Source organism: Boleophthalmus pectinirostris, unplaced genomic scaffold (genome assembly GCF_026225935.1).
Source record: "Boleophthalmus pectinirostris isolate CB_2022bp ecotype Guang Dong unplaced genomic scaffold, ASM2622593v1 HiC_scaffold_18, whole genome shotgun sequence".
In the NCBI taxonomy this organism is placed as follows: Eukaryota; Metazoa; Chordata; class Actinopteri; order Gobiiformes; family Gobiidae; genus Boleophthalmus; species Boleophthalmus pectinirostris.
In genome coordinates, this window is record NW_026571133.1 from 46,964,428 (window position 1) to 46,990,160 (window position 25,733).

At 39.8% G+C, this 25,733-nt stretch overlaps 1 protein-coding gene across 1 annotated transcript in view; it reads left to right on the plus strand.

Moving 5' to 3' along the window:
* The window catches only part of whrna (whirlin a), a 565,911-nt gene that overhangs the window by 469,463 nt on the left and 70,715 nt on the right, over positions 1-25,733 (plus strand). Inside the window, exon 8 of the mRNA XM_055153851.1 lies at positions 19,128-19,340. Coding sequence (XP_055009826.1) covers positions 19,128-19,340 — 213 coding nt within the window. The remainder of the gene's footprint in view (positions 1-19,127; positions 19,341-25,733) is intronic.

Genomic DNA, 25,733 nt, shown 5'->3' on the forward strand with positions numbered 1-25,733 from the left:
CCTTTCGGTCACTACCCAGAGCTCATGACCATAGGTCATAGGCTTCACCACAGCGGTCCGATACAGTGCTCAGTCACATGGGAGGAGCTCGGAGTAAAGCCGCTTCTCCTCCACATCGAGAGGAGCAGCTGAGGTGGCTCGAGCATCTGTTCCGGATGCCTCCTGGGTGCCTCCCTCGGGAGGTGTTCCGGGCTTGTCCCACTGGGAGGAGGCCCTGGGGAAGACCCAGGACATGCTGGAGGGACTATGTCTCTCAGCTGGCCTGGGAACGCCTCGGGGTCCCCCCGGACGAGCTGGAGGACATGTCTGGGGTGAGAGAAATCTGGGAGTCACTGCTTAGGCTGCTGCCCCCGCGACCCGGCCCCGGATAAGCGGACGAAAATGGATGAATAATTATGTCTTATTTCACATCTATTTCTTGCTTCTTTTTTGCTACTTATTTAGAATTTATTATTACTATTTATTAGTGATGGCGAGTAGAGCCTCGTGAAGCATTGACACCTCACTCACAATATTGTCTCAAATGGTTGGACGTGTCTGAGGCCTTAGTGGACAAATTTAACCATTGGCACGCAGGTGTCTCAGCGTCGATGAAGTATTGTTAGTGTAAGACGGAGCAGACACCATACCTACCAACAACAATAATAATGATGATTTAAAATAATATGTAAAGAGCAACATAAATAACATGCTGTAAATAAGAAAAGAGGTGTTACCTTGTTAGGTGGAATTAGATCAAAGTGATCCCAAACCATGGATTGCTTTTTTCCACTTGTAGATGCCATCGAAAATGAAACAAATGCCAAAAGTCGCCAAAAGTCACAAAATCACCACTAACGTCACACAATACTCCTCACTACCCAACATTTTTAAGAAATATTGGTGCATCTTTTATACTGTAGCAGTTTAGCGTTTGTCAAACCACAGAAGTGCACTGAACACTCTGAAGCACTCTGAACCAATTGCAGAGCAGAACATTCGCCGAGCCAATGAAACGCTTCGATACACTGAAGCAATTGACGCACAGAGTGAAGCAGTAGGGGGAGGGACTGACACTTCCACACTTTGGTCGCGTGAGCGGCTGCTGCGAAACGAGCTCCGAGGCAGTGCTTCAGAGTGATTTGTTTCAGAAAGAACGAGACGTGCTCCGGAGCTCCAACTCATTTGCCCATCACTAGTATTTATATTTCTTTTTACATTTTTTTAAGTCCAAAAACTAAAAAATGAACTTATACAAAACAAATACAAAAGGAAACATACAAAAAAGAACCAGTGAAACTTACTTAGGGTTAGGGTTAGTATCTTTTCAAGGTGCACTGTGTAACTTTTCTGGTACAGGGGTGATGTTATACTGTAGTTTAGATAAGCAGAAGTAGTTGTAGAACTTACTGTATCTTTCTTATTTATTCAATTACAAGTGTTTTCTTATTAAAACACATTTGGTCTGATGGCGTCACGTGCTTGTCTCCATGGAGATGTTATTGCTTTGTCTAGAATGTTCGACAGTTTAGATTAAATGTATTTATCACGAGGGAGACAAGCAGGTTACAGCAGGAATCTACATTATAATTCAGATCAGATCTTGTGTTTTTGAAAAATAGAATTTGTAATGAATAAATGTTAAGGAAATGTTAAAAGTTATACCATGGATCATTCCAGACAAAGCAATAACATCTCCATGGAAAAGTTACACACTGTAGCTTTAAAGGGTCCATCTAATGCAAAATAAACTTTTCAGAGCTTTCTACCTTCTAGGAGTGATGTGTGGGCCTTTTATTTGTTGTTGAAGTGGTTTTTAGATTGAGTCTGCGTTTTTTTTTAGTTTTTTTTTTTACAAATTGCAGTGTATTTCTGCCTCCCTCCCACATGACAACAAACTAAAGCTGCTACAACGATGACGCGGCAGATACACCTATGATGCGTTTGATGTAGCAGAAAGCACTTCACACCCGCCCTCCTCCCCCACTCCACTGCCTCCACCCCACCTCCTCCCCGCATCGTCTGACAATTCCCACATGAACACCTAAACAAAAGCATCAGCATAAGCTCATTGTTCTACACTGCAGTTACACAATATAATAATTTGATCTTCTAGTGTTTATTAATACTTTACCAATAAGTAATGTTCAGCTGATGTGGACGCGGTGCTTGAGCTTCGTGCTCCTCAAAGTCCTCTTCCAATTCCGGGTCCAACACATGCGGCTGAACGCGCTGTATCTCCATGATGAATAAAAGTTTATTCTACCACTATCAGGGTCACGCCTGTCTTCCCCTCCCTCCCTGAGATGGACGGAGGAAGGGCGGCTCACTCATCGCCTACGTCACGTTTGGAGGGCGGAGCCTGTGCTTTCTCAGGACGGGCGGTGGAAGGAGCAATAGTCAGACTTTCATTGTTCCTGGTCTGTGACTGTCTCCAAGAAATCAGTAAGATTTCATAACTATTGTGTAATGGATGTTCCAAAACCCAAATAGTGTAGTTAGTTCCAAAACCCAAATAGTGCAATAGTGCATTTATGTGCAGAAGATACAATGTGAAAAGAGTTATTTGTATGAGATGAGCCCTTTAAACTAGAGGCATTCTATGGTGTCACTCATAGGCTCACAGTGGGAAGAGTAACTAAAACTAAGGAAGAGTACTGTTACATTGTCAAATAGAGCAGTACAATAACTTAAAAAAGACAAAAGAAAATATGATATAGAGCTGTTACTTTTCATCCTACTGTAGAATTTTTGAAAGACTGCAGTAGTTCACTAAAAGAGCTTCATAATAATAGGAATAACAGCCTAGTAGCATTTCATTGTACCAAACTGTAGATTTTCGTTTTTGTGTTTTCTATATTGAACAAAGTTTGTTTTGTTAAATCAATGTTTACTGTGTCCTTCCATACACATAAATTTGATTGTGCATTTTGGATGGAATTTTCAGCATTGGTAGAATTAGAATTCACACCTACTTCCTGTATTTTTGTAGCCAGGCTGGTGCCTCCTCTCAATTTCATTTCTCTCCAGTGACTAGGTTAGGAATCAGAATACACTAGACGGTTGATAAAACCCCCGGAAGTTGTAGACCACACATCGGCCCATCAGCGAAGAACTGTTGTGCCGGCAATTACTTGGACACCACTGAGCGTTCTGGTGCATTGCATATGTCACAACCAAACAGCAGCAATTAGTTAAATTTAAAAAAGTACCTGCCTGCCATCGAAAGAAGGAATCCTAATGCTGCGGGGTCAGACGGTTTCCACGAAGTGAAACCAGCTGATGAATCAGGCTAGTATTTTTGTACTTTTCTCCTCAATTTGTTTTACCACAAACTGCCACTTAAAGCTGCATTGTGTTACTTTTCGGAGGGTCCATCAAACACTTTTCTCCATACAGATGTTATTGCGTTGTCTGGAATATATCAAGTATGGTATTAAATCTTTCTATCAGATCTGTGGAGAGGCGACCCCGCTCAGTCAGAATACTTGTGTTTCTAGGTATTTTTGAGCTATAAAACTATTAAACATAATAAATATGAGGTCGAGATGTTTTTTTTGTTTTGTTTTGTTTTGTTTTTTTAAAACAAGGACAGTGCATAGAAAACATTCATCTCTGAGAGAAAAGATGTTCTGTGCCAGATTTAGCTACGAGATCCTCTCTATCTGCAGACCTTGGGCAGATACAAAATATATTCAAGAAACTATTTACATTCTAGCAACAACATTAACATCATTAACAGTGTCTGCTTAAAATAACTACTATCCAATTCATCATTAAACATTTAACACAAGCAAAATTAATTCATTCTAAGGCTACGTTTACATGATGACAGTCTGAGCAGAAGATGGGAATGTGGCATCAGGTCTTTTCCACATTTACTAGACAGGCATTTTTGGGAGGAAATTTGCTTGTATATAGTGATGCAAAAGTGTGTGGAATAGGAGGGTTTCAGTCACGTGATCACGATGATGCGCGAATTTCAGGTGGAGGGCAGGAAGTGAAGACAAACACAACAAACACGGCTATGGAGAATACAGATATGGAGAAGAGTTCTTATTGTAAGGATTTAGAGCCAGTAGCGAGGCAAAAGTACGAGCAGTTAGTCGACAAATATATTGGGCGTGACCCTGATCTTATTGAAAATGAATTTTCAACTGAAGTAAAAGATTTGCCGACAATCGAGGCAGAGGATATCACGAACTATTTAGCTCTTCAGACATCGTTCTACACCAGACAACAGATGAAGGCGTACAAAAGTTTGGAGGCATATCACTTTTTTTGTCAGTGGATGGGTCCTCAACCTTGGTGCAAAACGTCTAAATGATGATTATCGTTTGGTCTTCGCCGGGGTGAGTGTTTCTCTTATTTTATGTGTATAGACGTTATGGAAAAACTGCAGTGTATCGGCAGTAACCTCTATCTGAACTATTTAATGTCAACAAACGTCATTAGCTGTTAGTCGTTAATGATTTTGAACTATTTAGCTTTGTAACAAACCTTTGACGAAGTGGTCACTGCAGACACAGGCATTAGCGAATTCTGCTCCTCCCGACCGCAAACAGGTTTGTAATCCACTTTTTACGGCGTTGTTCTGTCGGCTTTTCCCATTTCTGACCTTTGTGGATGACTATATTCGGTACTCTAAAAAAATTGCTTTTCCTTCTCTCGGTTAGAACGATTGGCACATCCGTAAACTACACAACACATCAGCATTTTCCTCCAGTCAGTTCACTTCCTGCCCTCCATCTGATTTTGCACGCTGACAAACGTAGCCCTGTGACGTCACGTGAAACCCAGCTATTGGTCTGTGTGCATGCCATGCGGCTGGGTGGTGACACTCGGTGGTGATGTATGTGACATAAACATGTACGCGATGTGAGCAGATGTGACCAGAGTTTTGAATCTTGGGCAGTGTAGACGAAAACGCTACGGTGGAGCGTATTCAACTTTTCCACTCTTGAGGGTGGTTTTAGATTTTTGCGTTTTTAAGCCCCAAACACTGCATCACAGTCTAAACGAAAGGCACTTCAGATAAAATATTTTGTCATTTTTACCCGCAAGCGTTCTCGTGTAAACAGGTCCTAATTTCCATAAGTACAAGATTTCATATTCATCATTATCTTCAAAAAATTTCAGACCTGGGCGTTGTCCAGCGCCGGGACCACATACGGCCCTTTAGTCGACTCCGACCAGCCCGTTTAAGCTCTTTTGGAATTACAAAATAAACATATTTTCTCATTTTAAATCATGCATGGACTAAAGCTGCATTGCTTTTATTTTAGAGCTGATTATTATTATTATTTTTAATGACATTTTTTGTTCAGCAGTCTCACTGTTTCATTGTTTAGTCGTAACATAAACTCTCACCAGTCTGAGCAGCTCATCAAAACAATTATATTTACTGCTTTTTATAAAGAAATGCAATTAATATTATGCAGAATTGAGTTTAGCATTTGGCCTGCACAATATTTTTTGTTTCTCATGTAGCCCCATGGAAAAAAGAATTACAAACCCCTGCTCTAAACTGTACATTTACCAAATGTATCAGCAGTGTTGGGAAGGTTACTTTTAAAATGTATTCCCCTACAGATTACAGATTACAAACCCCAAAATGTAGTTTGTAACATAATCCATTAAATTACTTAAAGTGAGTAACGTAATCTGATTACTTTGGATTACTTGATATTGTCATGTTTTTTTAAAGGACATGAATGTAGCAACCACATCCTGAAAATTCTTGTTTGTTGTCTTCAAATTGTCTGAGCCCAAGTCTCCATGAATAAGAAACTGTTTGCTGTAGAGAAACAAAGACCATGATATCTTAATATAAGAGGTTTTGTCTGTTAAAAGACAGTAACAAGCTCAGCCTTTCCTTCACCATATTAAAAAATATTATTGATAGAGAAATTATTTTTTATATGAGATCACCTTAAATTATGTCAACCTATTGTTAGGTGTCATGTTGTTTAGACCTGGTTTAGTCCTGGTTTAGTCCTGATTTTTAGACCTGGTTTAGACCAGGTCTAGACCAGGTCTTTAGTTCTGGTTTAGTTGTGGTTTAGTCCTAGTTTAAACCTGGTTCAGTCCTGCTTTAGTCCTGGTTTAGTCCTGGGTTAGTTCTGGTTTAGTCCTGGTGTTAGTTCTGGTTTAGAGGCGCACAGGAGGAATCGCGGTTTACGCGAGAAAACACAGTCCACACGCGGCGCACGAGACGGCGGTGTCCGCGCTGTAACTACGGAAGGAGACGTGGTCCGCGGGTTCTCAGGTTGATGACGATGATTAAGGTGTGTTTGTGTTTGTTTGTGTGTGTTTGTGTGTGTTTGTGTGTGTGTGTCCCCTCATGTGGCAGGTCACTATAGGACAGTAGTGCAGATATTATGAGTCTATGCAGGTTGTTTTCACCAGTGCCAGTAGCTCCTGTTTCACATTTAAGTTGTAGGCGATTTTATATTAGTTTTTTATATATATATATATCTCACATCGGGAGAAGAATTTCCAAGACACAAATGCGTTTTTACCAATGCACTGCTGCTTCCACTGTGTGACTGACACCGCCAACTTTAACATGACGTTTACATCGGTCTTATTGCGCGCGTTCTGTTTGGGTTTCCGGCAATGAGTGGAATTACCGAAATAAAAAAATAATTAAATGGGATGTAGCACAAAATGTGAAAACAGGAAAATACCGCCTTGTAATCCACTTATTTCAGCAAAGTAACTGTAATCCAATTACCACTCATTGAAACAGTAACTGTAACGGAATACAGTTACTCATAATTTGTACTCGGTACATGTAATCCGTTACTCCCCAACACTGTGTATCAGTATGATTATCCTTTAAAACACAATTCATCAACAACATCAACACAAATGTCATAAATCAAACACAACACATTTACATCTACACAGTATATTATGGATGTAAAGCTATCCAAATCTCGATATTACAATACGATATTATCACAATATGCCTCTCGGTATGATAATTATTGTGATATTCTGGAGGGGTTACCAGAATTGTACATATGATATTTTTTCCTTTTTTAAATACCTTGAACAGTCTTCAGTGTGAATCATTACTGCCAAATTCCAACAATGTAAGATTTCAAAGTGCTAAATAACAGTTACTTTTATGATGTAGTATAGTAAATAACGGATCATGGCCTATGCCAGACATGTCAAAAACAAAAAATATGGCCCGTGATGTAATTATATTTGGCCCATGAGATCATATCAAATCTGTATTAGATCTGCTTGCCAGCAACAGATAGACTATAGACATTATTTATTTAAAATTTTGTTATTATTTTATATTTTTGCTTGTTCTGGATTCAGTGTTTAAGATAAGATAAGATAAGATAAGATATGCCTTTATTAGTCCCACAGTGGGGAAATTCCAGTGTTGCAACGCACAATTTCAGAACAGCAGGAAAAGGTAACACAGATAATAAATAATAGCTTAAAATAATTTAAAAATAGACTTAAAAATAATTGCACATGGTTATGATTGACTGGTACATGTTCAGTGTTAGCAGTGTTTGTTGTACAATCTGACAGCAGCAGGAAGGAAAGACCTGCGAAACCTCTCCTTCACACAGCGAGGGTGAATCAGTCTGTCACTGAAGCTGCTTTCCAGAGCAGACAGAGCGTCCTGCAGGGGGTGAGACTCATGGCCCAGCATAGAGATGACCTTAGTCAGGACCCTCCTGTCCCCCACCTCCTGCAGTCCAGAGGACAGCCCAGGACAGAGCTGGACTTCTTGATGACCCTGTCCAGCTTCTTCCTCTCCCTCTCTGTGATGCTGCTGCTCCAGCAGACCACACCGTACAGGATGGCTGATGCCACCACAGAGTCATAAAAGGTCTTCAGGAGTGGCCCCCCCACTCCAAAAGACCTGAGTCTGCTCAGGAGATAGAGCCTGCTCTGGCCCTTCCTGTACAGTGCATCTGCATAAGCAAAATGTATAAGAAAAGGTTTAACATTACATATATTGTAAGAAGAGAAAACATGCAGATGTTGTTGAAATTTTTCAAATTTTTTTTTTTTTTGGCCCACGACTTAGTCACAGTTTTTTATTTTGGCCTCTGTGAATCTGACTTTGACACCTCTGGCCTTTGCAGTTCCCTCTTTTTTTTTACTTTTAAATGAAAAACCTTGCAATTCGATATATTGTAACAGACCACAATTATTGTGAGACTTCTGATGATACAATATCACGATATTTAGGTTACTGTTACATCCCTATAATACATCATACATACTAAGCAGAACAATGAGATCTCCATAGAAACAAGCAGGTGATGGATCCTCCACCCGAAAAGTTACACAATGCACCTTCAGCTGATCACAGGTACTATCCCACCAAACCAAGTCAGGATTATAAAAAAAAAAAAAACATGAAAACTTGCCATATGCACTTTAAATAAACATATGAGTACTTGTATCTTGAGTATGTGCAGCTGTGTCAGTGAGGAGGTGGTAATGGATGACAGTGGATGCGGTGTATACACAGCACAAGGCTAATTTGACCTTGAGGGACAGAGGAGAGAGATGGCGGTGCGTTCAGGTGTGTTATGGTGCGTGGGAGTAATCTATGTGACTGCTCTGGATCTGTCTGCGTGATGCGTTCGTGGCCTTTGTGTCGGGCCCTCATACCTCACGCCCGGGCCCCGAGCGATGGCCCCGTGCTCTTTTATATGCAACACCTGTGCTCCAGCTGAACCCGGGTCTCCTGCTCTCCTCCTGTGGACATGTAGGTCACATGTCTCTGTGGGTTCAAATGCCGTACAAGAACTTGCAATATTATTTTAGGTTTACGTTTATCACCTATATTGTAAAAAAAAGCCAAAGACATCTTCTCTCAGCTTCAAAACTGCTCTGTTTGTATTTTGCCCTGATTGTTGCATCACAGGTAAAATACTGACTTCTCCTGCACAGTTGGACATGTGGGTCAAAGGTCTTTGAACTGAAAAACTGAAAGGTTTTCATTCCGCACTCTTCTCTCTAATTTAGGTCTCTCTCTTTTTTTTTTTTTTTATCTTTATGATTATTTATGTTTTGATTTGTTTTTATTGTGAGTTTAATGTATTTCTTATTCTGTAAAGCACTTTGAATTACTTTGTGTACAAATTGTGCTATACAAATAAACTTGCCTTGCCTTGCCTTGCCTCTGCGGGTTCATAAGGCATACAAGAACTCACATTATTATTTTAGGTTTATATTTAGGCCTGTAATGATAATCAATAAATAAATTAATCGTATGGTAATTTTTAACAACCTCGATAACTTTTCCGGCCACGATCATTTCTGTTTGCATGCTTATTTGTTTTCCTCATCTCCCTCTTCAAAAGGCTTCTCCTCATTTCCTGAGTGTAATTCCGCTTGAACGAACGACCATAGACCGTGGGGTATGGACTATATGAATGGATTATTTAACATGTTAACATGAAGCCATGACGCTAGTGCCGCTGTCAGAATACCAAAACAGTTCATTGCCGTGTGACAAACAAGTCATGATGATGCCAAATCAACAGTTGGACACGTCTCAGTGGTCCACATGCGTCACATGCAGGCGAGCGCGCAAATAACAAGAAATATCTCAAACTCCAGCAGCTGACATATACCCATACCCAATCCACACAACTAACCCCCAAGAAAGCCTAAAATCCACTGAAGTCCCACCAGACACTGACATGACACCAGACACTGACATGACATCAGACACTGACATGACACCAGACACCGACATGACACCAGACACCAATACGACACCAGGCACGATACCAGACACCGGCACGATACCTGACACCGGCACGATACCTGACACCGGCACGATACCAGACACTGACACAATACCAGACACCAGACATGATACCAGATACCGACACAACACCAGACACCAGACATGATACCAGACACCGACACAATACCAGACAGGAAAGTGACTCTTTCTGCAGGAGACATGCACAGAAATCCTTGTATAAGGAAGTGGACTATGTGAGGAGCCAGGCTCTATCTAATAAATAAGATTTTCTGATGGACAAAATAGCAAAATAGGATCCTGTACAGCAGGTTAATACGAACACTTCAAGATGCAGAGGCTTACAGCAGACAGAAATTGAGAAGCACTGCCTTAATTCAAAGACCTCAAATTGGTTTATATTTTGCCCTGATTGTTGCGTCACAGGTAAAAATACTGACTTCTCCTGCACAGTTGGACATGTAGGTCTCACATCTGTGCAGGTTCATAGGACATACAAGAAGTCACAATGTTATTTTATCTTTACATGTGTCATGTACACTGTAAAAAAGGGAACTACTTGGTTAAAATGACTCAAATTCAGATGATTTGACAGAGATTAGAGAAAATAGAGCTTTTAACTGTTAATGCTATACTCATCAGAAACACACAAGGAGCTATGTTTTGTTTCACTCACACTTGTTTCCTTAATCCAAAGTTGTGTTCTCCAAGCCTCAAAAGTGCCTTGCTTGCATTTTGCTCAGATTGTTGCATCACAGGTAAAGATACTGACTTCTCCTGCACTGTTTTAAGTCCATAAATCATCACTGGACTCCTTCTGTGGTCAAACTGTGTTCATAACAAGGACATGGCTCTGTTAGCATAGCATTCACAGGGATAGTGACTTCTGTTGTTTATTTCATGGTTGTCCTTTCTCTTTGCTGACAGCAGAGGGAGCTCCAACACCTAAATGCCTCACTGGAAACACAGGTGTAGTTTATAAACTATATTTTACAAATGCAGACATTAGTTAGAAAATGTGAAATATTTATCCCAAGGCAAACAAAAGTGTTTTTAAAGGGGAATTAAAGCCACAGGGATGTATCATATCATAACATTGCATAACATAACATTTTAAGTGAGAAAGTAAGATTAAACCCTTTGCTGGTAGATTGTTTTGCTGCTGGAATAAAGGAGACAGTTTTGTAGATTTTCTGTTGCTTGCATGCCATTCTAGATACACTGAAAAAATATAAAAGTATTGATATAGAATAAGTTATTTTTTAACACTGTTGGGTGTCTATGTTCATGTTCAAGTATAATGTTAGCACTCTGAGTGTTGTTACTAAGGTTTATTTAATTAACATGGGGATTTTCAGTTGTATGACTATGGCCCACTCTTTGGTTTGAGATGCTTGGACATAGTGAATAGATGGCTTAGAGAGATTAGAGAGATGAAGAGGAAGAGCAAAGTGAAATAAGACATGATGTTATATATGATTGTTGGTCTTTGGGTATGTTCATGAGTCTATTGTGCATTTCCATGTATCTGCAGTTGGTGTGTGTTGTGGCTGTATATAAGTGTAGCAGAATTGCATGCTGGGACATTGAGTTGTTGTTAGTTCTGTGCTCTACTGTGCACTGTAGGTCTGCTGTTACCTGTCTCTCCCCTGGAGGCTCATGAGCTCCTGCAGACAGGTGAGTGGCACATGAGCAGTCATCCACAGTCACACTGAGGTCAGGCTCTTATGACATGCACTTATTAGATTTAAGACGAGATATGCACATGGCAATCTGAAAATATATATTTCAAAGATACCCAACTGAAGTTTTTATTTTAGAAAGAAAAGTATGTATGTATACATGTATGTATGTATGTATGTATACATGTATGTATGTATACATGTATGTATACATGTATACACGTATGTATACATGTATACACGTATGTATGTATATATGTATGTATACATACATGAACATACATACATATATATACATACATACATACATGTATACATACATGTACATACATATATGTATACATGTATACATACATGTACATAATACATGTATACATACATGTATACATGCATACATGTTTACATACAAACATACATACATACATGTATACATACATACATATATACATACATACATACATATATACATACACATACATACATACATACATACATGTATACATACATACATACATACATACATACATACATACATACATACATGTATACATACATACATATATACATGCATACATGTACATACATACATACATGTATACATACATGTACATACATACATACATGTATACATACATGTACATACATGTATACATGTATACATACATACATGTATACATGTATGTATGTATACATACATACATGTACATACATACATACATACACACACATACATACATACATGTATGTATGTTTGTATGTAAACATGTATGTATGTTTGTATGTAAACATGTATGTATGTTTGTATGTAAACATGTATGCATGTATACATGTATGTAAACATGTATGCATGTATACATGTATGTATACATCTATGTATACATGTATGTATACATCTATGTATACATGTATGTACATGTATGTACATGTATGTACGTATACATACGTACATGTATATACATGTATGTATGTATGTATGTATACATCCATGTATGTATGTATATATACATGTATGTATGCATGTTTGCATGTATACATGTATGTATACATGTATGTATACATGTATGTATGTACATGTATGTATATATGTATGTATACATGTATGTATGTTTGTATGTATACATGTATGTATGCATGTATGCATGTATACATGTATTATGTACATGTATTGTATACATGTATGTATACATGTATGTATGTACATGTATGTATACATGTATGTATGTACATGTATGTATACATGTATGTATGTACATGTATGTATACATGTATGTATGTACATGTATGTATACATGTATGTATGTTTGTATGTATACATGTATTATGTACATGTATGTATACATGTATTATGTACATGTATGTATACATGTATTATGTACATGTATGTATACATGTATGTATGTATGTATGTACATGTATGTATACATGTATGTATGTATGTATGTACATTTATGTATACATGTATGTATGTACATGTATGTATACATGTATTTATGTACATGTATGTATACATGTATTATGTACATGTATGTATACATGTATTATGTACATGTATGTATACATGTATGTATGTACATGTATGTATACATGTATGTATGTACATTTATGTATACATGTATGTATGTACATTTATGTATACATGTATGTATGTACATGTATGTATACATGTATGTATGTACATGTATGTATGTAGAGACAGATAGACCACCAGTATCAGGTGTCAGATGTATGTGTGTCGTCCTCCTTTACTGAGGTTTGGGTCTTTTAATCTTCAGAACATCTCAGGAGGTTGGGAGAGTGGACAGGGTCATCTCTCTGGCGCCCCCTGCAGCTGGGTTTAACTCTAAACGTCATCCTAGTGGCTTTATTCTTTTCTGCCTCCAGGACAGAGCTTTGAGAGCTCTCTTTAATCTCCCTTTTGTAAAACATCTTTCAGAAAAATCTTGGCTGAAAGACTTTCAAAACCATGACATCCGACTTTAACTGGTAGATTTGATCTTTCCAGCCATTGGTCCTGCACTCTGCTGCAGTGTCAGTGTTTTGTGTTCACAAGTGCTGTTAGTGCGAGCAGCAGGACCTGCTCACACCACTGTAAGCACAAGATCATGTCAGGTGTCAGGGTGGGTGGTATGATGTATGTGTTCATCAGGACAATGTATAATTACATTACAGTAAGAGTAATAAGAGATGTCTGAAACACAGACTTGCTTGTCTCTAATGTAGAAATGTTACACACTGGGGCTTGAAGAAGACAGTATTTTCTGAGAACTGTTAAGTGAACAGATTTTCTTTTGACTTTGTGATAAATGAATTTTCAGTCAAAGGATTTCACCGTTACACACAAAAGAACAATTAGTCTTTATGCCTGGCTCAATTACACACATTTACAAAGTGCGGTCTTGAAAATGGCGAGGAGCTTTGAAAAGAGCTTTGTCAAATTGCACGGAAAAGTCCCATTTCCATCTGATCAACCCTGCACTATTTACACTTCCATTCTATACGCTGTCATGATCCATAAGCACATAATGTATAAATGATTCTGCGTGTATGACCCAGTTGGAAGCACCACTCTGTCTTCTCAGCGTTTTACACATTTACACACACACACAAACACACACACACATGAAAGGATGTGGTGTGATCAGTATGCAGTTATAATGGAAAGACATTAAACATTGAAATATGTAATAAAAACAACAGAGTGAAACACACACGCATAAAACATGAGAGCTCCACTGTGTGAAATGCGGCCCGGGGAACACTCTTTGTCTACATCAGATCTTATAAACATGTTTAAAGGAAACATAGGCCTTTAACGATAACATACGAACATCATTATTTTAGACTGTTCACTGTAAACTGCAGGAGTGATCAAAAGGGATTCATAATAAAAGGAATCAAAGTTGCAGAACTGAGAAAGCCTGTCTCTTCACTGTGGCATTTCAAAGTATCAGGCTGTAGATTTTTATTGTTGAAAAAAACTAGGTGACATTTTGGAACCTTTTATGACCTGGAGTTTGAATATTTGGGATAAAAGGAAGTAAAAGCTTTGGGCGGAGCTAGAGTTTATGTGAAAAATACAAAACATAACACATGGTAACATTTGCCAGGGCATACAGACCGATGAGTGATTTTTCTGCATATCATATGTCTGGTCCCACTTCTCAAACATGACCATCAAGTCCAGTGCTTCTCAAATACTGGGGCGTGATGCAGGGGGGCATGCGTTTTTTGCCGTACTAGAATAAAGTGTAGTTGCACATCGACTACAGTAGTTGGCAGTATAGTGTCTGTGGTGTCGGGTTTTTTTGCATCGAGCAGGAGATATGAAGTACAGTGAACAAACCCTCAAGAGACACCATAGAAAAATATAACAGGGATGAAAATAAAAGCGCAGAAAGACGAAGATAATTAAACAAACATCAGGCTCCCGAAAGCTAAGATGAGGAAATATGAACAAGTGCATGTAGCGCTCAGCTTCACTGTGACTACGGTGGGAAACGAGGAAAGACCGTTGTTTACTGTGTCTAAAAATGTTGACAGTGGACAGCACGAAGCCAGATAAATGAAGGTGTCACTTAGGCTACGTTCAGACTGCAGCCTGAAGTGACCCAAATCCGATTATTCTATGTGACCTGTATCTGATCTTTTAATGACAGTCTGAACGACACAGATCCGATTTTTTCAAATGCGACCCAGGACACTTGGATATGTAATCCGTGTATCATTCGTTCATTCGTTTTTCAATATAAAACCAAAAATAAGAAAACGAAAAAACAACAGTTTTCTTCGTTATTTGTCTCCAAAACCAAAATGAAAAAACGGATAATGATTCGTTTTTTCAGTTTCGATTTTGTGTTTAAATGAAGAATGGATAAAACTGATAAAGGCTGTTTCCCGTTTATGTGACTTCCATGACTGTGATGCCGGACTTTTGCACCGCGTACGGACTGAATCCAGGTCCGAGACCAGACCGGGACCAGAGCGGGACTGAGACCGGGACCACACCGGGACCAGAGCGGGATCAGAGCGGAACTGAGACCGAAACCAGTGGTCCGAGCGGTTCTGTGTCATCGTCTCCGCGCTGGTTCCATGCGGGGAAAGTGAGAATGTTCTGTGGACTACAGGTCCGGACGGGCTGCTCCAGTCCTCCACGCTCAAGAACAGCGGCTGGTTCCGAGATGGTGCAAAGCATCCAACTGACGCTTTCACACCAACGAAAACGAACCGAACTAAGAGCTTTTGGTTCAAATGGACCAGGTCCGGGACCAGACCGGGACCAGAGCGCTACTGAGTCTGGGACCAGACCAGGACCAGAGCGGGCCTGAGACAGAGACAAGACCGAGACCAGATCGGAGGCTCAGAGCCCACGGCAGGGCCGGAGCTCGAAGCTGAGGCTTGGACCCCGCAGAGGCTCAGAGTCAAAGCTTAGAGTCCGCCCCAGTCCCGCTCTGGTCCTGGTCTGGTCCCGCTCTAGTCCCGGTCTGGTCTCGGACCTGGATCAGTCCTAGTTCAGTCCGTACCCGGTGCAAAAGTCCGGCATCGCAGTCACGGAAATCACGTAAACGGTTTTTTCCATTCTTCATTTAAACACAGAATCGAAAACTGAAAAAAGGAATCGTTATCCGTTTTTTCATTTTGGTTTTGGAGACAAATAACGAAGAAAACTGTTGTTTTTTCGTTTTCTTATTTTTGGTTTTATATTTAAAAACGAATGAACGAATGATACACGGATTATATGTGCTCCTGAAACTGATACATAATCTGATCTTTTGACATGCGACTTCAGTTTGAACGGTCAAAGCGCATTCATCCGACCTACACGTTATCAACAAACCACAATCTCCACTATTCTGCGCTGAAGTAGGCGAAAATTATTAATGAACTCCATGTCACTGAAGCGAAGCACATCACCACTCACCACTCTTGGCTACGTCTCCACATCCACATGTTCCTTTCAACAGATGTCGCTGCCACTGCCCCACATAACACCACGGCCGAAAACCTCGTCCTTCTCCTTCTCAGTCTCCTCCTTAAAACAAGTAAGTTGTTCATGTTCTGGCTCCGGTACGAAAGGAACTTTAAAATCTCAATGCTGCGTCCATGTTTGGACAACTTCTGTAAACACAGAGCACGCTCACTGCAGTTGACGTCGTGTCTCCAGTGCACATGCGGGACACTTTTGGGTCGTTTAATGTTCACACTGTGTCGCATTTAATTGGAATTTGGCATTTTAAGTCGCATTTAATTGGAAATGTGAACGACCTCGCAAAAACATCGGATTTCACACAAAAATCTGAATTGAGCATTAAGCCCTGCAGTCTGAACGTAGCCTTAAAGACATGACACCCCAATTACACTGATAAACCGCTTGAGGCTTCTTTTGCAAAAATGTGCTGAATATCGCCAACAATCATCCTGCTTTGTGAATACAAATTATGCTATTTATAGTCAAGGCGGAGAGTGGAGGGGCGCGAAATGTTTTCTTCTTCCTGGGGGGCGTGACTAATCTAATCAGATTTGTTTATTTCAGTGACGCATGTGAAACGAAGGGTCATTGGTCACCTGTTAGTTTGAACAAAATCACATTTCAGTTATGAAATGATTCGTGATGTTTTTCATTCCCCTGTGATATATGTTTATGACTTTATGTCTTTTTCTCGTGAGCTGACATATTTATTTGGATACACACAGACCATGCCATCTGAACTGTTGGCCAGACTCACATCTTCATAAAGAAGTGTGTATTCTGGATCCCAGGCAATGATTATGTGTCTAAAACCTCATGAATGTTAATTGGACACAATATTTCCCCTTTATTTATCCAATACAAAACATTCACAGCGCACATTCACGGTGCACACATCTCCTTCTCTACCTGTCTCTAATTCACATCATTATATAAAAACATTGGCAGTTTTAGCTCTCAGATATGACAGACAGACAGAAGTCCACTTGACGCTTTGTATTCAGTCACATCAACAATAATGAACCATGTTACCAAGGCAACACATTTTTACTCAACAGCTCAGAGTTTGGTAAACGTTATGTCCTATACATGTTTGGGTATTTTCAGGATTCATTTGAGAACAGAGCAAAACCAGAGCTGACAGAGAACTTGCTGTTTGTATTATGTGAATTGACCAATGTAGGAATATTAACTATATACTGTAGAATCAGAAGTATGACTGCAAAAATAAAAATCTACTTTCAGTTTAAAGGTCCTATATTACACAAAACTGACTCTTGTGAACTTTAAGCCACATTATAATGTTGTTATCTGCTCAAAACCATATCTGGAGTTGTGTTTTGTTTCATTCACACATGTTTGAGTAACCTTTGAGTAACATTTTGAGCTCTGTCTCCATCTCCGAAGCTCAAAATGGTCTGTTCCACCTTTTGATGTAGCAGCAGTTTTAAGTAAGTCTTTATTTATATAGTATAAGCCCAAAGACGCTTTACAGAGCATTATTCATTCACTCTATACCCTGGTGACAGTAAGCTACTATTGTAGCCACAGCTGCCCTGGGGCACACTGACATGCACACACACGCGCACTCACACCACTTTCATACTAGACAATGTGGGTGAAGTGTCTTGCCTAAGGACACACAATGATTGAACTGATTGTATTTAATTGACCTTGACTATCAACTGTTCTGGAGACCTGAACCATGTTTTGGGTTGATGGGGGAAACCGGAGCGCCCGGAGGAAACCCATCCAGACACAAAGAGAAACATGCAAACTCCATACAGAAAGGCCCGGGCGACCTGGGGATCGAACCCGGAAACTTCTTGCTGTGAGGCATGAGTGCTAGCCACTCAGTCACCGTGCCACCATTTTAAGTTAACAGCTCCTTTTATCTTTAGTTTCGTGAAGATTTGCAATTCCAAGGCTGAAATGATCTTGCCAGGCTGGCACCATCTAGTGCTTCTGCTCAATTCCATTTCTCTCCAGCGACTAGGTCAGGAATCAGAATACAGTAGATCAGCTGTGAGCTGTGAAGCCATAACGTCAAACTCGTGGTGTCTGTCTGGGTCTCTTTTGTGGTACAACACAACAGTAAACAAAGAGTCGAGATGGATGTAGACGAAGACAGACATTCTGTGTTCGCAACCATTCCTGAGATCAAGGATTTAAAGCCAGAACAAAGAGAATGTTTGGTGAATTTTCTCAAGGAGAAAGACGTTATCGTCCTTCTTCCTACAGGATTTGGTGCATTACATACGTCACGACCAAAGAGCAGCGATTGGTTAAATAAAAAAAGTACTCGCCTACTGTCGAGTGAACAAATCCTAATGCTGCGAGGTTGCACAGTTTCACTTCGTGGAAACCAGCTGATAAATCAGGCTAGAAATTATTCAAATGATTCTAGTGAAGGTGTACAGAGTTTAAAATTATTACCACGTGACATCACAAGGTGGAACAGAGTGTTTTCTGTTGAGAACTCATCCTAAATCTGCAGTCACAAGTCACAAGTCCAGGTGTGTTTGTGGTGAGGAAACAACATTAGAACATAGATCTGAACATAGTGTAATATGAACCTTTAAAATGACTTAAATAAAAAATATATGCCTTAATTTGAGTACAGTTTGGACTTTACAACTAATTATTTTTGTGTAAAGACTTGTAATCTAGATTGAGTCTTTTGTTGATTGATCTCTTGACTCTGTTTTGACTCCTCTGTGTTTCTGTGTGCTTGCAGCCCGGGTTCTACAAAGGCGTGGCAGGCTCTCAGGTGACCCTGTCCAGTCTGGTGAACCAGTCCCGGGCCATGCTGGACGAACAAGCGCGCCACCTGCTGACGGAGAGCGAGCGCCACACCATGAGCTACTACCTGGAGGAGTACAGGGATGGACATATCGGGGTGGAGCAGCTGGTGCAGGCTCTGTTTGAGCTGCTCAACACACACGCCAAGGTACAGGACACCATCTGAACTGAGAAAAGTCTCTTTAAAAGCTTATTTCAGGAGTCTCCAACCTGTAGCTCGGGAGCTACCAGTAGCTCTCCATCAACTTCCAAGTAGCTTGCCAAGGGATTTTGAAATTACACATACAGTCCTGAATAACTCAAATGTGATGAATTAAATGCCTATTATTGCTATAAATCCATCATTTTGATGTCTTACTTTGTGCACTCATAATAAATAATGGTTTATGTTTTATGTTTTCTTGCCATGGCTCTTACATATACTTTATTTCCTTCATTGCTAAAATAAGCAGCTCTCTAGAATTTTCCTTTTGTAAAGGTAGCTCACATGGGGAAAAATGTTGGAGACCCCTGGCCCATATTATGCAAAATTGACTCTTGCGTACTTTAAGCCATGTCACAATCAAAAACATCTGCAGAGTTGTGTTTTGTTTCATTCATATGTTTGAGTAATCCTCTGTCTACATCTCCAAAGCTCAAAATGGTCTCTTTCACCTTCCACCTTGACACAATAGCGTCATATGGGCCTTTTAACAGTGCGCTCACATTTGACCAGTGGAACCACACAACACCTGTAAAACCTGGTACATTTGTCCAGTGTGAGTGTGAATGAACTGTGGTTCACCCTGGCACAGTCAAAACACCACAAGACCACTTTAGTGTTCTTTTTACTGCTATTTTTTTAAAATGCATGTCTGTTTCCCACAGCTATGAGTTAAGACATTTTCCTACTGTCTGATATCCTGTGTGGCCCAAGTATTCTCTGATCAAGAGCTTTGCACCGGTCCAAGCATCTTATGATGTGAGAGCAAAGTATAATAGGCTATCACATTCATATTATGTTTGAAAAATTGTTAAGTGCTGCTATGCCGACAATGAATTTAAAAAAAAGTCATAATTGTGGGACGCTTGAAAAATAATGTTTATGCCACTACTCCGACAATTAGATGTCAGTGTCTCCATATGCACACACGACATTGTGTGATGACGTCATCAGGTTGTGCAGACATAGAAGCATCCACAATCCCGCTTCAGCACAGCACTCTTCAAAAGGCCCCATGTGAGTGTGACTGTAACCTTTAATCACTCTCCCACTGTGGCCACAGTGTTCATTCAAAGTCACAAAAAGTACAACACATAAAAATAAATACATACATTCACAGAATATAAATAAATGAGAGTAATGAGCATCAAAAAGAATCATTCTAATGGAGAGTCACTAAAGGCTGGTCTCCATGGAGAAGTTATTGCTTTCCTGGAATGTTCCACAGTACGGCATTAAACTCTTCTGTTTATGTGTGAACATGTGAGCACATCCACAGCACAGTGCATTTATTTCATGGTTTTTATTCAGCAAAGAAAACTCGTGCATTGGAGACACAACACTGGTGGGTGCCCATTAGAAAAGTCTGCAGTTTGTCCAGAACTCTGCTGCACAACTTTAAACAGAACTTATCACACCAATTCTTATGTCTTTGCTCTGGCTTCCTGTTCAATTTAGAACAGATGTTAAGATTTTATTTATTTTTAAAGCTTTAAATGGACTGGCCCCATGATTACCCTGATTTACACTGCCACACGTTCAGAGGTCTAAGGGCAGCTCCGGCTCGTGGGGCCTATGACAAGACTTAAAACCAGGAGGGACACGACCTTCTCTGTCACCGACCCCAAACTCTGGAACACTCTGCCCCCTCACGTCAGAACAGCCAAACAGTGTAGAGTTTTATGTCTCATCTTAAGACCAAATTTTACTCTTTGGATTTTAACACCGTGTGAGTCATGTGCTCCTCTATGTCTTTTATAAAATTTTATTTATTTATTTTTATTTATTTTTATTTTATCTTTTTTTTTTTTTTTTTTTATCATTTTTAGCTTTATGCATTTTAACACTTTGTATTTATTGTTTTTATTAATGATTTTCTATCTTTTATTGTATGAATTTGTCTGTGCAGCACTTGAAACTGTCATGTTTATAAAATGTGTTAGAGACATAAAGTGGATTGGATTGAACATAGTGGCTTGTAAAAACCTGATCTCATCTGGACTCATGTTCTAAGCAGGGCTAGGCCTGGTTAGTACTTGGATGGGAGACCACTGGAAATACCAGAAGCCACAGAGAACACCAGTGGTATTGTTCAGATGGGCAATAGTGCAAATTGTCATCTTTGGGCAGCTGTGACTACAAAAGTATCATATCAACACCGAGTGTGGAGTGAATGAGTACTGCTCTGTAAACTTTGGCTGTACTGAAAAGTGCACTATAAATCTACTGCATTTTTTAAATAAAGTCCACAAACATGATTACACAAACACAAACCACACGCACGCACATGCACACACTGACACACACCAGTCCCTCCTCCCTCCTCCTGTCTTCTGTCCTCTGTCCTCTGGTCTTGGTCAGATTTATGCTGGGCTCTGTGCTGTCTCTACTGCTTTTACAGGCTCAGTAAAAAGTCTGCTCATCTTCACCTTCTCCTCCACAGAGCATCCATCTCCTGCTGTATACGAGCCCTCTGCACACGGCACACTCCAACTCGCCTCTGTCCCCCTGAACCTCGGGCTCTGTGGGGGGGGACAGGCTCTGACACTTTTAACCACACCGAAGGACTATTACATCTCATTCATTTCGATGTGTTGTTCATGCATGTTGAAGTAATGTTCAGTTAAGTTTATCTCTGGCCACACACATTGTAAGGGTGTAGTATATGGTGTATTTATGAGTGATCAAAAGCAGCTCTGTATTCACTTTGCTGCTTCTTCTTGAGAATTGAAAGGTCATACATTACACAGAAAGCACTCTTGTGAGCAGCTTTAAGACATATTATAATGTTGTTATCTCCTCAAAAACAAACCTGGAGTTGCGTTTTGTTTCATTCTCACAATCTTTGAGTAATCCTGGTTTATTAGAATGTTTTCACATTTCACACAGAAGTTGGTGCACTAAATCTTTCATTTGAACCAAAAGCTCTGAGTTTGGTTTGTTTTCGTTAGTGTTAAGGCATCTATTGCACTTAGATCCATATTAAATCAAGCAGACCAAGACTTCAAAAAAGAGGTGGTCTCGGTCCGCTTGATTCCGCATCAAATGGCAAATTGTGGTGCAGTCCCTCTGGTGAGAACACAAACTCAGGTCCATACCATGGTCCAAATGAATTATTAGAAATATATCATAGAGGGCCAACCCCCACTCCCCCCTCAATTTCCACCATCCCAACCAGGACCAGGGTTGGGTTGTGGCTGGCCGTCCATAAGTTTGCGAGTCCAAGCTAGAGACTGGCCCGTGCCGCCCGTACCCCACAGAGAATCTCCGAGGGAAGACCACTCAGCCTCACTTCCGAGATGTCTGTCAGCATCTCAGAGCCGTGCACAGTTGAACCCACTGCGCACAGGAGACTTGGATATATGTCAGTCGGACCAATCGGATACTGTGGCATGTAAATTGCAGTATCTCAGCTACTGCTACATAAAGTTGAGTGCACATGCGTCCAAAAGACAAACATTTCTAGTCTTTTCACTGCAACATGAATAAAGTGACCAACATAAATAAAGTGACCAGCATAAATAAAGTGACCAACATAAATAAAGTGACCAGCATAAATAAAGTGACCAGCATAAATAAAGTGACCAGCATAAATAAAGTGACCAGCATAAATAAAGTGACCAACATAAATAAAGTGACCAGCATAAATAAAGTGACCAGCATAAATAAAGTGACCAACATGAATAAAGTAAATAAAGTAAAATAAGTAAAATAAAGAGCTGCGCTAAACCTGCACACGTATGATCTCTGAAAAGCTAAAACATGAACTATCTCCTATGCACAGAACAGACTCACCATCATTATCACCTCCTCTGTCACAAAAAGAACACACATAATCCACTGAGTCATGTCCTTTAGTCTGAAAGAAGTTGATCTCATCAGTGGCACAAGGAGCAAACTGTATTTTATCAGCGTTAACAGTTTATGCAAATGAGCCATGCGGTTTTAAGTTTTGTTTCTGTAAAACGTAAACAAAGCTGAATTATTTGATCAGACGGGCTGATGTGGCTCTACAGTGGTTATGGTTTATATGTTGTAAAGTTGAGTTTATTTATGCAGAAGATTTGAATGAAGAATCTGCTGGGTTTGATCTGTGCAGTGGATTGTGGGATATCTCATAGCTCCTGGTTTATTAATTTAAATGAAATTAATTTTTGTGCTTGGGCATTTGTAAGATTATGTCAAGGAACCGGGATACTCCATTTGATCATGTCACAGGGATATGAGTGTCTCGGTTTCTCAGCGCGCATGTATACTAGTGTTATAAGTTTTTTACAACCTCTATACCCTGTATCATATTTTGATGAACTTTTGCTAGTAATGAAAGGAATTGACCTTCAGTTGGTCATATTTTTGAAAAAAGTCCCCCTGGACTCAAAATGAAGTTTTCGTAAAGCCTCCCAACAACCAGAATAAAACTGTTAGAAGGTTAATATCTGTTCAATCATAAAATAACCAAAGGCAATTTTCTCTTTAATAACACAGGAACAAAACACATAATCAGGGTAAAGATCATATAAAATAGGCCACTGAAAGTAAAAAAATGATGATTGTCAGTGTTGGTTTGCAATGATGAATCGAAGTGGAACATTGCTCTTGTCCTTACATGCGGCAGGAATTTCCTGCATCACTTTGATTGTTCGTTCACAGCATTGGTTACAGTGTGGGATATCAACTCTTGATGGCTCTTGCTTCCAGTGTCTTCTGAGACACCCCAGTGCTGATTGGTAGGGCGCTAAACCTCCTCTAACTCAGCTACACGGAACTTCTGGTCTGAGAACCATTGGTCGGCCCATGCAGTGCAAATGAAGAGACAAACTTGCTTCAGCCTACATCTTGCATCTGGCATGAGTATGAAGGCAAGAACTGCAAAGATGGCTCTTGAATTCCAGCGAGCATTGCTGATTTTGGGGATTTTTTTAAACTCCACCAACTTATTATTGATCCATTTTCAGTCAAATTGATTGTAATGGCCCTTGTGATAATTTAGCATGGTTTCACATTTCATATCATTGGCTGTAATGTGTATTTTATTTTATTTATTTTTTTTGTTTCAGGGGGACTTTTTTAAAAGTTTGGTTTCTTCATTTATACCAAAAAGTTCATCCAATCATGATGCAGGACTTTGATTTTGGAAAAAAAGTTCAAAGAGTTATAACCCTAATGTATACACAGTATCCAGAATACTAACAGAACCGGGATATGACCAATAACTCGGTTCTGTCAGTATTCCGGTTCTGTCAGTACCGGGATATGACTAATAACCGGGATCCTAATGTGCATGTATACACACTCAGATAAAAAGTTACTCAAACATGTGTGAATAAAGCAAAACACCTGTCCAGATCTGTTTTGGAGCAGGTAACAGTTTTATAACATGTCTTAAAGCTCACAGGAGTCCTTTTTGCACAGTGTAGGACCTTTAAGGCTAATTTATGTGTAGTTATTATCCTGCTTGTTGCCAGTAGTGCACAATTTTCAGTGATGAAATATGAACTCTGTTATCTGTGGTGTTGAAAAAGACGGTTAGCATAAATTTGGCTTTATAATTTAAAAAAAATCACTCACAAAGGAAACACACACAACCCGAGACAGACACTGGACTCCGCCGCAAAATTAGCCCCATAAACCTAAAAGCGTAAGACGTACAGACCTGCAGCGCCGTAAAAGTCCAACAGGGGGCCGTTAACGCTGCCGCCTTCAAGGTCGAGTGGAGTGCGCGGCATTCAGGGGAGATGGGAAGAAATCCAACTCAATCAGGAGGACTTTAAACGCTCCACTGACACAGAACTGATGTAGCATTTGCATAATCGACCCCCCAGGACGCAGTATTCACACTCACGACAGAGCGCGTGCTGGGCTCACAAAGTTACGATAATTGGGCCGGTAAAGTTAATTGTTTTTAGTCGGATCGATGTATAAAATTAAAAAGGACTAATTACGAAGAAGTGTAACCTTGGCAGCAAACGGCGAAATCCAAAAGAATGGAACCCTGCAGATAATTTGGTACAATTTTGGTAAAAGTCAAGGGCATTATCAAACCGTTAATTTTGTGATTTTTGCGTCAGTAATAATACCATGTTTTTAACCAGAAAAGAAAAAAAGACTCTAAAGATTTTAAGATTTTTAGAAAGTCGTTCTGGCTTAATAAAGTGTGTCTAATTGTCATATTCTGACAACAAATGTACATGGTCTGAACACAACTTTTTTTTTTTTTTTTTTTTTGAGACATTTTTAAACTAAATCAAGCTTTTCTGTTGTTTTATTTAAGGGTGCACAATGTAACTTAATCTGGTTAATGGTTTGCCGTTTGCTTGTATCCATCCAATTGTTCTGAAT